General features: G+C 28.9%; 1 protein-coding gene across 1 annotated transcript in view; it reads left to right on the forward strand.

Annotated features, from left to right (window-relative positions):
- LOC123297941 (dipeptidase 1) overlaps positions 1-15,847 on the forward strand; it is a 317,369-nt gene that overhangs the window by 221,354 nt on the left and 80,168 nt on the right. The window contains exons 3-4 of the mRNA XM_044879779.1: positions 6,224-6,395; positions 11,795-11,951. Coding sequence (XP_044735714.1) covers positions 6,277-6,395; positions 11,795-11,951 — 276 coding nt within the window. The 5' untranslated portion in view covers positions 6,224-6,276. The remainder of the gene's footprint in view (positions 1-6,223; positions 6,396-11,794; positions 11,952-15,847) is intronic.

The raw sequence follows: 15,847 nt of genomic DNA on the forward strand, positions 1-15,847 counted from the left end.
ATAATTTAACCATCATTTATTGTTATTTATTATTATGTCATGAATAATTTATCATTCATTTATCAAAATAAGCACAAATTTTAAATAATAACAACACATTTATACATTCAGATACAATGATCATTAGTATACCACACTTTATATGAATATTTTCAGAATCCCTCTCCATAAACACATGTGCATAAGGTAAGACTGCCCAATAGCAACAAAAAGGGCGGATCAGTCCAGCTTGTTTTAATCATTTTACTGTAACCGTTTTTTCTTTGTTTTATAAAATAAAATTCCTGGCAAATTTCGTTTAGTCAGAAAAAATGCCATTTTATGAAAAATGAACAGAACGAAATCAACAAACCTACCCATTCAAGACGTTACAATTTGGTTGCTAGTAAGATTTAAGAATCAATTCCGCTATGCTAATGCTTATACGGTGTTTGAGAAATCTTCGTATTTTACCGAAGAATATTTTACAAATATTGCTGGTATCTAGGTGCGAGGTAACTTTCTCTCAATATACTTTTCTGTTTTACACAATTCAAACTGAAGTCCCTCTCACATTTATGCCCTAGCTTTTTCAATGGAGTTCCTTTATTTTTGAAGATAGATTAAAGGTTTTAAAGGCGATAATCTACCGTATACCGAAAAAACAAGTCTCTGACGATGTTTTAATTACAGGAGATCTTACATCGCGCTGTTCATGGTCACTTGACGCAGATTTGTATTGCGTTTAACAGCGGTCACGTGTGTTTACTTTGCAACTCACAAACTAGCCAGTCACTTAAGAAAGCTGTCAAATTGTAACCACTGTATTATTATTCCCTCAGCTTAATTATTTCAAACTTTCTAAATTAGTTATATTTGTGCGTTGCTTTCATATATCGGTAAAGAGTTTTCTTATCATTGCGAAACACTTTCGTATAAAAAAAAGTGCTGAAGACTAATAGAAGCCTTAAAAATAGTGTAAGTTAAGCAAAATTAACTTTTGGATAATAAAAGTAAGTACTCTTAGGCGGTTTTACTATGCATTAATGGATATTATTAACGGCTTACAACAGTTTGTGTATTGGGAAATAACTGTTGGCGTACATATAAAAACTCTTTTATTGTGGAAAATATGTATCAGTCGGTTAATTTAATGTTGATTATAATAAATATTATATACCCACCAGCTACCAGTCGTTTTATTTATTAAAATATGAATGATATGTTAGTAGAGAGTAACATTTAAATGTATTGTGATATTGGATTGTAAAATGAATGAATGGATTTCATTAAATGAGAATAAATTATTATTGTATACTAATAATTACATGTCAATTATGGGAATATAGTGTGCGCTAGAATTATCGATGAGGATATATACTATCCTCAAATAATAAGTCCTTCAAAATTTTATTATGAAGAGTTGATAGTAATTTTAGAGTCAACTTTTTATAGAATTTTAAATTATAATGGATTACTGCAAAGTACAATAAAGAATAAATAAATAATAGTTTAAAAAAACTAAAAAACACGATTTTGTAGCCAGCTGAACTAAACGACAGAAAATAATTTTTACAATTTAAAAAATTATTATAAAATATTTTAAAAGGAACTCCACACTTTTTACGATAATACATATGATACTTTTCAGATCAGCGCTCCGAGGCTATACTACTTATCTGTATATTTTCTGTACTTCGGGAAAAATTGTGCATTACACTTCCCCAATGCGCTTCCTAGGAACGTCTTGGGAATTTGCATTAAGTTTCGAAAATGGTAGTAAGATAGCTTATGCTTGTTCAAACAATAACATAATGAGAAAATCAAATAATTTATTGTTCGATCAATTATTATGTTTCGTTTCAGATAGTTTTATCAGTTTCAAGTTTTTCGATTTCAATGTGAAAATAAATGCGACACAAAATAATACTTCCCCGATTAAATACAAAATACACTACGTAATAGAAATTTGTTGTGAACGGTGTGTGAAATGATCAAATTCTTGAGCACTCGATATATAAAATTGATGTGCTTATTTTAAATATGTTTAATTGAAAATCTCATACCATCATTTATGATAGTGAAGTAATTGATTCGATACAAAATTTTTGATTTGCTCAATATTGTAAAGGTCAACTATGCAATTTATTCTACCTTTATTTTCTTGTATAAAATAAACATTTCATTAACGGGTTCAAATTTGATTTTTCTCTACCGCTGTTCTTTATCATGAAATGTTAAATAATATTATTCTTCATTTAATTGAGCCGAATTTTTCTCGTCAAAAATTTCTCTTAAAAATTATTAAAATTTTAAAATATTGTACCTTTTCTGAATGAAAGGTTAACATAGTCAAATTTGGCAAAGCGGAATATTTGTGGCAAATAATGAGAGTCATAAATACAATAGACAAAATCTTTAAATAGTACGGGCATAGTGGCAATTTTTAAATTTAGGGTTGAAATAATTTTTACCTTAATTTCAACTTTGATGATGGATTTTGTTGTAACTTCACGAATGTAGGACGAACAATAAGAATAAAAAATATCGATATTTGCCTTGGTTTTCGAAATATCGAAAGCTTAATAATTAAATATAATAAAATTTTCAACTCTTACTTTTCGTCTTATATTGTCATCACTATTGTGTCTTCACTATCGTGCTCACACATTCTTAATTACTCGGGCACAGCGGTTTGTTTTCAATAATTTATTAAAGTTTAAACTTTAATTCAAATTTTTTTTTTTTCAATTTCCATCGACTAATTTTGGAGAAATCTATGAAAACATATTAATTAATTTAGACCAAACCCAATTTCATAAAAAAATCAATATTTTTATTTAAAATTGCCTTAGTGCTCGTACATCCTTAAAAAAGCGAATCTATCTTTTTTACAAACCTGCATACAGGTAATCACAACAGGTAAAGGACAACAAAAAAAACGTAATTTTTAAGAGTAATAATGGTAAAGGAATTTTTATTTTTTACGTTTAAGAAAAATAGCGAGAATTTTTCTATATTTACTTAAAAGATTTCATCATGTGCGTGTACGTTCTATACGAGTGTACGCATGCAATAAATATTATATCATGAGTAGTTGCTCGTTATCCCGACTAACATTATAAATGTGAAAGTAGCAATGTCCGCCTGGCTGAATGTCTGTAATTTTGATGATTTTCGGTTTAGAGATAAATAGAATCTTGGGAAAAAACAAAGGCTTTTTTTGTCGTGAAAATAAAATTTGAAAGGACTGAAATAGGGGAATAAAGGATTTAAATAAAGGAATGGGAGTTTTTATGGCGAATCAATAACAAGTAAGGGTTGGGTTATTCACAGTATTATAGCTTATATATCAGAATAGAACATAATGCATTTTAATACTTATAAAGGGAAAGACCTTTATACTACTCTTTCTACTTCTATCTACGCAACAACGGTAAGGTTTTTTCCTTTCGACGCAACCCCATGAAAATGTAAAAAATAACTTGCCAAAACTACTTCTTTATTTTTCTATATTCCATAAAATTATGGTTAGAATCGAAAATTTTCACCACATACCACTTCCTGTCCTTCCACATTCTCCCGCAAATTTTCTTTATTCCCTATTTATTTACAAATCATACACTCATAGACTGTTTTTTTTCGTATGGTAACGGGTGGTGGCTGTTCGAGGAGTAAAGCTTGCAAGTAATTGTGAGGGTATCGAGGTTCGTTGCGAAAAACCGGTTACCTTTGTCCAAGGGATGGAAGTAAAGTTGGGTAAAAGTTGGGCAAGTAAATTAAAGGATAGGATGTGGTGGATTTACCTGAAAAGTTGGCATTTTTATATTGCGAGTGGTCTATAGATAGGGATAAGTGAGGACAAGGTACGTTTTCTAAATAAATAAATAATTCAATAAATTTATCAATTAGTGAATTAATGGACTGAAATGAATCGTTATAGAGAGCGAAACTACGGGGAAAAGCTAGTTTTATATGTATTTAAAAAAATGCTGACACATAGTTTTACAATTTCTTGAGAAAAATAAAATCAATACGGAAATGTTGTGGTATACTATTGCAAAGTCAAAATGAATTTCTATACAAAAGAAAAAGAAATATTTATATAAAAGTTTTTATGATTTATAAAAACCTCAACAAACTTATTTGGGGGATAATAATTTTTATAGAAAATACTGACCTAGGCACTATATATCCCAACTCATCTGTAATTGAAACTTATCTATCTTTACTATGGTCGAATTTCTTAACGAGAATTGCTTGTCATTATTTTGGTTGTGAAAATAATTTGTTTGGGGATATATCCAATAACGTGGATGGTCATAAGCCGGAAATAATGTTTGTGAATTCTCAACAGCAGATATTTGTTATGTCTCGAAATTTTTTTGTTTTTAACAAAACCATTTGCATATATAATCCGTTGATTGAGTTAAAAGTCAAAACTAACTCAGTAGAAATTTAAATCAGATAATTTTTCAAAAATGTTTCTAATCAATCTGATGTATACACCATAAGACTTTCTGATTCACTATTTACTATTCAAAATGGAGTCGGAGAAAAGCAAATTTTAACATGTGGCAGTAAGTATCAATAGCAAGGGGGACAACTAGATGTCAGAAAGGCCTAAGTCTAAAATTTAAACATTAAACAGATAATGGTTTTTCAGTTTTGATAGATAACGTATAAACAAGGGCCGAAACAACCAAAACTGTGTTTTTTTAAAGAAAATAAACTCTAAATCGAAATTAAGCCGGTTAAAACAAATTCAATCGTCATGGCATTTGCTGGTTTATTGGAAAGTTAACCTAATCTCATTTGTGCTTAAATATGATTTTGTTACTAACAGCACCGTAGCTGGTTCCAAAGCGTAATCTGAAAATCATATTTTCGACCTTTTATATATAATATAAGCTTCAACATAAGCCCATAGAAAGTAATAAGAGGACTATCTACGGTGCAACAGCAAAACATACTGAGCATGTGTGTCACATGTGGTTTTTGGATCTTACTCTTTTTACATACGCTTCATTCGAGCCAGACACGGTGCCCATAGACGCAAAATCATGTTTAGATACAAATGACATAAAGTTGACTAAGCTAATATTGGCTAAGCAAATGAAACAATGAGCCAAATGTTATACCGATTGATATTATTTTTATGGACTAAATTCAAACAAAACAAAAATAATTCTTTAAAAAAAAAATAAATAAATAAAAAAAAAACACATCCTTTAAAAAATCTAAATTTTTAAATCTTATCAGTTAGCAAAAATATGTTAAAATTCCGGTAATTTTTTTATAGGAAACGTTTTAAAACAAGCAACTGTTCAATATATTTTTTTAAACTGTAAATAAAAGGGTTTGAAAACAACTATTACTGATAAAAGTGTAGAAAACAAAACAACGGAAACCATTGAACGGTCTCTAGTGGCTTGAAAAATGACATCTAATGCTTCAACTAATATTCGACATGGTATTTAATATTTTTAATTGTTCTCTATGGTATAATTTTAAATTTATTGGTGAACTTTATGTACAACAATAATTTTAATCCATTAGAAAACTAACTACTAGAACATTTTGAAAATAAATAAAAAGTCACATTACGGCATTGTGTTTTTGTGTCATTTATACACCTTTTCATTATTTACATCGATCTTTTTTTAACACACTTATATTAGCTTCACCTATGTTTATGTATGTATGTATGTTTGTATGTAACTCTCTAACAGCATACCCATGCATAGGACATCATCAGTTTTATACATTTATTCTACTACCGATAACAATACTATACACAGAACAAGCAACAAGCGTGTTTTAAGTTTTTTACACTATATTCTTATTATATAAATATTATCGAAGATAATAAATGAGAACTCTAGGATATATCGAAATAAATTTCGATTTTTGCCCCAATTTCCACTATCAGTTTTTTGTATTTTTAAAATACGTATTTTCGACTACCAAGTAGTAGTTTTTCCAATAAGAATGAATTTATCAATGACAAGCTTATGGATTGCAGAGCTTCCGGGATAGCACCTCGAATTCTTTGAATTTAACAATATATATGGATTATATGCAAAACAATTATTTTCGTTCTACGAAAATAAAAATTAACATCTCTAATTAATTTAATTAATATAATTGATAAATAATGGTTACTAATTATAATATAAACAAATATATTAATTAATGTATACCTGTAATAATAGTAATATGTGTTTTTCTATAATTGTTCTAGGTTATTCGACACCGACAACAGTATACAACGTATTATTATAGATTCGTGTAAACATGTTGTGGGTATTAATTTGCGGTCCATTATTAATAATGCGATTATCAGTTGGTATGCGTTTAGAAGATCGGCTGGATGTTGTTAGAAAAATACTACATGAAGTGCCTCTTATTGACGGGTAAGCAAAATATCTTATAATTCAATGTTGTAAATCAAATCAAAATCCAAATAAATTCGTATTGTTTGATGATTTTTCCAATTTAAAATCACTTTATTTAGTTTACTCTTACAACTCTGAAAGCAAACTTAATTTTTTTTTTATTAGCTTCCAAACTATTTTTTAATATTTAAATCTTCGAATGTCCTTTAAGTGGTAAAAATTAAAACTTTTGAATTTGCTAAAATAGTTTTCACAGTTTTAAATAGTTATAAACTCTGTCAAATAAACTCTTTCGTATTTTATTTTCTCCTTGACACTGCTTGTATTTACGGTTGAAAAGTTGACAGGGCGTTCTCTTTCCTTATAGTGAACTTTGATAAGTATGAAGTATCTATGCCATGCATCTGAGAGCGGTTGCATTAATTAATGCTATATGCGAGCTGGAAAAGCAATCGAATTTCTGTGTGTAAAAAACTTACATTCTTTAATTATAAACCTAAATTATATATTACACTCATACTAAAATAATTTGAAAACTTTTTTTTGCCCTGTTTATATGCGTAACATATATTTGTAACGCTTAAGAATTTTGATGCCATGAACAAAATTTTGAAACAAGTGATCATAAAATCACTTATAGTCCATTTCCATTGTGCGCCTCTGTCTATCCATAGACTCAAAAACTCAAAATAATATCCAGAGAAATCAAGCTGAAATTTTTATAACATGATCCGGGCGTAAAAAGTGAGTTTGAGTTCGTAAATGAAAAACACGGGTCAATTGGATCTAGGGCCCGTAAGACCCATCCTGTAAAACGTGACAGATACAACAAAAGATTAGCGTGAGGGCGCAAATCAGGACAAAACTTTGGTGTCAATTTTCTCCAAAACTATTACGGAGTTAAAAACTTGCAGGTAGCTTCCACTAGCGGTCATATGAAATATTTTTGAAAAAAGAACAATTCTAGAATAATTTGGAAAATTTTTGTAAACTCTTCTAATTTATAAAAACATAATACAAGCATTCAACACTTTTGGTAAGTAATATATTAAAAATAAATTCATTCAATTGTTTGTTTTTCCTTGTTTTTCTAATTATAAAAAAAAATATTTGCCGCGGTGTTAGCAACGGAAAACTACCTGAAAATAATAATTATTAATATTTTTAAGTTTTTTATTTTTTATTTGTCTAAAATGATTGTAAAATCAGCAATATTTGCAAATTTTTTCGGTTATGCGCACGAGTAAACGCAGTAAACGAATCGCTTTCATTATTCAGACATACATATAATATCAATAAGAAATTCCAATCCATACCTAATTTCAATAACAAAATACATATTCGAAATATAGCCGTCTGTAAATCAACTCGTAACGTTGCTCACTGATATATCAACATCTTTTTTATATCGTGAACAGGTATGCTCAGTCGGTATGAAAGGTAAATAATACCATGTTTACAAAAACCTTTTTTTTTTTTATTAATTTGAAATATGTGAAATATTTAATAGTTTCCTAAAAGATTTCATTTTGTTTACTTTTTTTGCTGTATTTGAAGTTTTGGTATTTTGGCATAGTTATTAAGTTAATATTTTCCTATCAACTTTCAACTTTCTCTCCTATCCATATATTATTTATTATATGTTGATAATAATGTTCATTTTTGTTCTTTTATTCTTTTGTGTGTGTTCTTCTTTCTGGTGGATGTTCATCTTTATATACAAGTATAAGGAAACCCACTTTAAACAAAACCTGAATAGAATATCAAGTGAAGTATATGTGAATGTTTAGAATATCAATGATTGATAATAAGTTTTATCAACCCATAGGAGCATCATCACGTCTATCATCCAATCAAACATGATAGACTGCATAGTTAGATCATCGAATTATTGTTCTATCTTCTTCTTTCTTTTTTTGCTAGTATTATAATTTTATAAACTGTTGTGTTAGGGAATTTTTGTTTTGGTTAAACGATTGGTGTAACAATTTTTTTGTTAGGTTGTCAATTTTTCATTTTTTTCAGCTACCCTATTTACTGAATTTACTCAGCGTAAGCCAAAGCTGGATACTCTCTTACGATTCAACACTGTTTATACAAGACTGAACAAAATAAATGTAGCTTTAACTTTCAATCGATCTAAAAAACGTCACATTATTTAACTTCTTTGGAAAATGGGGAAAACGAAATTATCAACATGAATTATAATTTTTCTTTGAACGTTTATTGAGGTTTTTAGTAAAACAAAGTTTATAAAGGGACCCTGGACAAGTACTCTCTCAGAAATAACCTGCAATCATACATGAGGGGTCATATTCCAGAGACATTTCTTCATTTGATACCTCAAAAACTTGTCGTTCGACCACAATGTCAATAAAATGTGTGTTTTTGGATTATTACGCATAATTAATTCCCAAAAACATAAAGTAAACTCAGATTATTTGACATTAAGTTAGTATTTTTCGAGATATTTCTGTAATCACTTTGAATAAAAACTTTTCGTACCAGATTGAAGGAGAAATTTAAGAACTCATCTAATCGTTAGATAAATCCGATTAATCCATTTTGAGTATCATCAAATTTCAAAACAAAATTTTCTCAAATTTTTTTAAGAACTTCTTTTGAAGTACCTTTCGCGAAAATTGAAAAAATGTGAGTAAAATTTTTTGTTTTCGATTTGGATATTCGGATAAAATCCTTTTGTAGAGTAATTTTGATCCAAAAAACTATAAAAATTGAGTTTTTTTATACGATTTGACATGCTGTTTTTAAAATATTTGGTGATATTGTAACGACATTACAATTGCGTTTTTCTCTCTCTCTAGAGCATGCGCCTTGTTGAAAAATATTACTTAAGCAACGCCTGTTGTTTGCACTTCATTATTGCGGATTAAAAAATATCTAAAAATACTTCTTTGATTTGTATTCAATTTGTTCAATTTGCAGGTCTTAGACTTGTAGGATCAAACTTCTACAATATACTGTCCGAGGAATTACAAAATTCAATCAGAATATAAATTTTGTAATTTATATAGTGAAATTAAGGACCTAAATAAAAAACAAAACATAATGTTTAAAAAATATAAAATCAAGCTTCTTCTTCGATAGATGAATCGCTCAAATATAAAAGCTTTTTGTACCCGATTTAAGATGGAACCTCCAAAACTACTCGTCCAATCAATGAATTAACAAAAAATTTTAATTTTTCGGGTTCAAATTACCCATTTTCAAAAGTTTTATCAATTTCCGAAATAAAAACAATTTAGTGAGTTTCTCCACTTTTTGTATGAAATGTTGTTTATGCTTGCAATTCAATTCTAAAAGCGATAACGGTTACAGAATAAAGTTTCAAAGCAAATAAAGCTACACAATGGTTCATTTTATCAATGAAAGCATATGCGGGCACCTAGATTGTATATTTGAACCAAGAAATCAACTTTAAAATTTTCTTTCAACAATTATTTTTCAATTTTTCTTTTTATAAAATAAAGGGAAACAAGGAAAAATCCAATTCGAAAATGTAAAACAAAAACAAAAAATTTTAGAATGTATCAAAAAATAAATTCTATACCAACACTTTTTATGTGTAAACATCAGTATTGCTGAATAACTATGAATAAAAAAAAAAGAAAATGTTGATTTAAAAAAATAAGCAAACAAGAAGAAGAAACAACAAAAAAACTAAATGGTTATACACCATATATATCCGTATATATATATTATATATAAAAATGAATAATTGTGTCCCAACAGAATTCTAGCCAAAACAGAGAAATGTCATAACAGATAAAATAATAATAATCGTAAAGGTTTTTTTTCTCTTCATGTCATAAAAAATTTCCCACATCTTGAACAGAAACTATGCATGTGTAAGCAAATATACAACATTTAAATAAAAAACATAGAAAAAAAACGTAGAACGTTTAGATTTTTCTCGGGAAAAATTGTATGTAATATAGTTTGTTTTATGTATGTTTAAGACAAAAAGTATGCTTATATAATAGTAGTAGTTGTTTATACCGGTAATGCGAAAACTAAAGGATAAACATTGTGATCCTAACAACTAAGATGTGGTTTCTACAAGACGACTAAATCAATAATAATCGCACATGCAGACAAATGTTCTGAAAGTAATTTAATGTAAGTCGATTCCAGTGACTTACTGGAAACGAAGAATTCGATTGTATCGATCGAACGACTAGAATTCTCAAGAGAGAAATAGAATATTGAGAAAGAATTGTATTTCCTTATCATCATATATTTCCAAGGAAAATGTTAAATTCAATGCTCAATTTATTAAATCTGAAAAGTTATAAACATAGCATTATGGTTCACAAGATATCTCTTTCCTTGACCTAACTTTTTGGATTTCAATAAGCCCGTAATACTTACTGATAATTTAACCCTCAATAGGTGAAATATTTTAAGCTTGTTAGGAATTATTGTAAGTAATTGTTAAGTATTATAAAGTATCAAAAAAAGGTTAACAATAATTGTCTCACGGGAACATTATATAGGGGATAGCAACTATATGTTAATCTAGGTTATAAATGTCTTCCAAATGTCTGTCTTCCAAATTTCATCCAAATCCGTCCAGTAGTTTTTGTGTGAAGAAGTAACAAACATCCATATATCCAAGCAGACATCTTTATAAACTTTTACGACTATAATATTTAACAGATTTACTTAAAAAAGAATAAACTTAGTCAGATATCTTTTGCTTTTAAAAATTTTTATCCTAAAATTATTTCGGTCTAAAAGAAAATTGTTTATAGCGCTAGCTTTTGCCTTTATCAACAGTAAAGACTCTCAGAATGCCAAGATTTAAGGACAAAAGGTTTGGAAAACATTAGAAGCAGAGTGAAAAAGTAAGCAATTTCAAACAGCCACGGTGCTATTTATTCAACACGATTTGTTAATTACCATTATCCTATTTTTAAAACACACTGTAAAATTACACGTTGAAATCAACATAACAGTATGTACTCTTTTGCATCCCGTTGTGTTCCGCAGAATAATATTGTAGTTAAAAAAATCTTACGCACAAAGTGACTTTGTAATATTTCCTATTCATCATTCTTCTTTTCTTTTTTTGTTATTAAATTACTATTCGCTTTTGGTTTACATTTTTTGTTTCTACTATTATGGACAAAATAATTTTTTTTTTCGTATATGATTTCAGAAATTTTATGTAATGAGTCATCAAAAATAGTTGATGCAATCAAATCGTAACGTAAAGATAAAGATATATTTTTTAAATAAAAGCAAGTAGAAATGAATCTACATAGGCGAGTCTTTGTAGACTCATTTCTACTTGCTTTAACACTGATTTTTGACAAAAATTCTTTAAAACAGTTTACAAACTAAACAAAGATAAATAGTTATACTTTAATTTATTTTTTCTCTTTTTTTTATAGCCACAACGATTTACCGTGGAATATTAGAAAATTTTTAAAGAATCAACTACGTGATTTTCGGTTTAATGAAGATTTACGTGGTGTTGCACCTTGGTCACATAGTTCATGGTCACATACAGATTTACGACGATTACGTGAAGGAATGGTTGCTGCCCAGGTAATATTTAATAAATTATATTTATAGATGATACATTTAGTTTATTAGAATGTTTGGGAATGGTCGGCTTCTTTTCTTTTTCTCCATCATTTTTTCGATTAAGAAGAACTTGGAAAATTTAGGTTCATTGATATTAAGTTCAGTAAAATAAATTAGTATTTTTTCAAATATCGAAAGTTGATTGGGCAAAAAAAGTCGAATAAAAAGCCATTTGAAATTACGAAAGACTAAGGGTCAAAGTTGGTCATCATTGAAAATAGAAAGACACATACTAAAAATGAAATGATAGAAAATAGTGTGGCAAATTGAACTGAATGAAATAAAAAGCAAATTTCGTTCGATTTTTTAATGTTTTATTGTTTGGATTGGAGTACAATACTAAATTTATCTCCCCTGCATTCTTAAAATATTATCGCAAGATTGTTATTGTAAGACTCACTTTATTGTAGAGTGAATACATTAGCAATCAATGTTTCTGTTTCTCTTATAATACACAAATTAAAAATATTCTCCTATATTTGTGTAACTGATTACAAATGAAACGAAAAACCTTTATAGTTTATTTATTTCATTTCATTGTTTTATTTCATATGAATTAAATGATTTAAAATAAAAAGATATATTTATAATCACGCTTCGCATTTTTGCTCTCAACACTGGCATGTAAACTGGCAAAAAAGTAAAATAAAAATCTATGTTTATTGTTATTCACAAATGTAGCTAGACCATATATAAAGTATTCAAGATGGAAACAACAGTTCATTTAGAAGTATATAAAGCAATGTAAGAGCTATGCTATTAATATTATGATGATACATTGAGCACGTAACCCACTACACCAGACTCTACTCTCTAGGTAGTATAAGAAGGCATCCTCATAAGTTCCGTTAACGGAAGAATATTCTAAAAGCGTGTTATACTTTGTATCATGACGGTGATGATGATGATATAGATGATGATGAAAATACATTTTCATATACTCTAATATCATTTTCCGAATATATTATTTGTAAATATTTTCTACCAATATGCAGCATATCATTTACATATACGATGAACTGTTTGTTGTATAGATGGTAGTTTTGCTTATATAAATAAATACGACAGTATTTTAAATTAATCTTACAGGGTGACTCAGAAACAACTATAAGGCATCTGATTTGGTAAGCCTTTGGCAAGCCAATTTGGTCAGCATACTAACAATAAGACTGCAACAGACAGCAGTAATTTATCCCAGCAGTAATATATAGCCGTTTCGAAGCAGTAATTTATCCTAAAAATAAGCAATTTTTGCTTAAATATGTCGTCGTTATCTTATAATACTTTCATATATGTCATCTATTGATTAATACACCGTACATACCCAAAAAGATTCGATAAAACTGCAACAGCCAGTATAAGAGTCCCTAGACATCGTAAACGTTATAACCAACGCAATTATGCCGCTGCCAACCCGTAGCCATACTAAGACAAGGTAAATCATAAAACAAGTGGTTATTGTTATCTATGCTAACATTTCTGAATTCCGGAATTCAAAATATTTCCGGGCAGTAATTTATCCTAAAAATAAGCAATTTTTACCTAAATATGTTGTCTTATGATACTTTCATAACTGTCATCTATTGATTAATACCTACGCCGTACAAACCCAAATGGATTCGGTACATTCGTAGCGTGAACGTATTGCTGTAAAGAACTATTTTTTTATTCTCATTTACTTATAATCGTATCATATTGAATGGATCTTTTTCGGAACTTTTAAACAATTATTTTCGGAAAAGGTTGATTCTGATCAGAAATGGTGAAAAAAATTAATCAGGATGAAAAGAAGGCACCAAAAAGTTTTAACTCGAGATAACTCAACTATCGGTCAAAATCTACCGCTTCCATCAGAAAAAGAAAGTTTCGCGTTTTTGCTCTGATACTTTACCCTATTTCTAAATTTGAGAATCGTGACATTTGCACGTCAAGATATTTGCATCTAAAAGGGATCGATTTAATCTTCGTGTTGGCCCCTATTAACAATCTGTCCCATTAATTTTAAATCTATTTCTTATATTGTACTATGAATACAAATCGTTAGAATTCAGATCGATAATGAGCAAGAGAAATCCAGCAAAGAATATTAGAAAAGTATTCAATAATTTTCTTTTATCTGTCCATTTAATATTAAAAAACTACTAAAAACCACCAAAAGTTCATTTTGGCTCTGACAAAATAGAAATCTTTCCGTATTAAAAAATATTATTATAAACAAAGTAGTCCATGATATTTGACATTTATGTCTGACGTAATTTCTAAATTGTAGAGAAATGTGTACAAAACACAATTATTATTCATGTTTAAAAATTTAAAAATATAAAACAAAAGTCAAAAAATGTTATGAGAATAATGATAACAGAAAAACTTCACTCAAGTAAAACACGTTAAATTGATTAAAAAAATGGTACAAGAGGACGAAGGTTTTCATAAAAACTTACAGCAGCAGAAAGAAGCTTGTAGGGAATTCACTGACGTTGTTAAATTTGAAGTGCAAGCAGACGCTGATAACACGGAATCTGAGGAAAATTTACTGCCTGGCCCTATCTGGCACAGAGTGACTCGAAATTCAACTGACTCCAATCAAAATCGTGTAAAATTACCTTTTGAACAAAGCAATGTGAAATGTTCTTCTAAACCATCCAATTATATTTGTTTTGATACAAAGGTGTGCTTTATTCCATCGGATTCATTAATCAACGGAGAAAATAATGATATTTTTAATTCAAACACTGAATATATCGAACTAACTGAGACTGTTAGTGAAATTATAGCATTTCTCAAAAGCAAATTCGACGAACTAAATGACATCTATGAAGAATATACATCCGAAAAAAATGACATTAATAAATTTGATCTCAGAACCATCTTTGGACCAAACTCTTTGCAAGCAGATTCAACAGTAATTAGATTATCTTCGGGTAAAAGTTCAGGAGAATGGAAAATAGTACAAGATCTTTTATTAGATGAAAAATTCTGCAATGGCTCGCGTATTCAAAGTGAGAATTATCCTTGTGATGGTTGCGAAAGAGCATGCTGTGCAAAACGTATAGCTAATAAAAAATGGTTTTGGATTCCAGAAAAGAAAGATGATAAACCATGCTGTGATGAACAAACAGATTGTGATGCATTCAAAGAACCAGAATGTCCTAAGGCAAAATATAAGTGTATTCTTAAAAAATTTAGAAAGGAAATGAAAAAAATAAATATACTTCTTGATCGTATTGAGGCAAATAAATGTAGACCGATTTCTCCCGAGGATAATATCAAATACTGTTTTGAAAATGATATTCCAGTACAAGGTAACTTTGAGGAAATAAAATCAGCCCTTGAAAACAGTCAAAGTAAATTGAGAAAATTAAGTAAAATGCTTGAAACTAAATCCTTATCAAATCTATGCGACGACTGCTGTTCCGCAATACCACCACCCCCACCAATTATAAAAAAGCATTATGAATGTACCGCAGGAAAATGTGAAGGAAATTGTCGTTACATGCTGCTTCATTCACCAGCTGTATACCGACCCATAGTATGCGATGAAACCAAATCTGAACCACAAAATGGTACTCTAAAAAAACCATACGAATGTGTTAGTAAAAAAGTAAATGCAAATTGTAAATGTAAAAAGCAATGTAGTAAAAAGCCTAAAATTAAATATGAGGTTTCATGTAACTCAATAAAAAAACTATGTTATTCAGAAAAACTTTCTCGTAGAAAATATGGTATTGGTAAAGGAGTTTCAAATCAATGTCCAAAAATATTTGAAACTGTTGGTGATTTAATATACGCAGCTGACGAGTGCAAAGAAAAATTTTTAAAAGAAAGGTCAAAGAAGAGTCAACGCAAGAGACTACAGT

Source organism: Chrysoperla carnea, chromosome 4 (genome assembly GCF_905475395.1).
Source record: "Chrysoperla carnea chromosome 4, inChrCarn1.1, whole genome shotgun sequence".
Taxonomy (NCBI): domain Eukaryota; kingdom Metazoa; phylum Arthropoda; class Insecta; order Neuroptera; family Chrysopidae; genus Chrysoperla; species Chrysoperla carnea.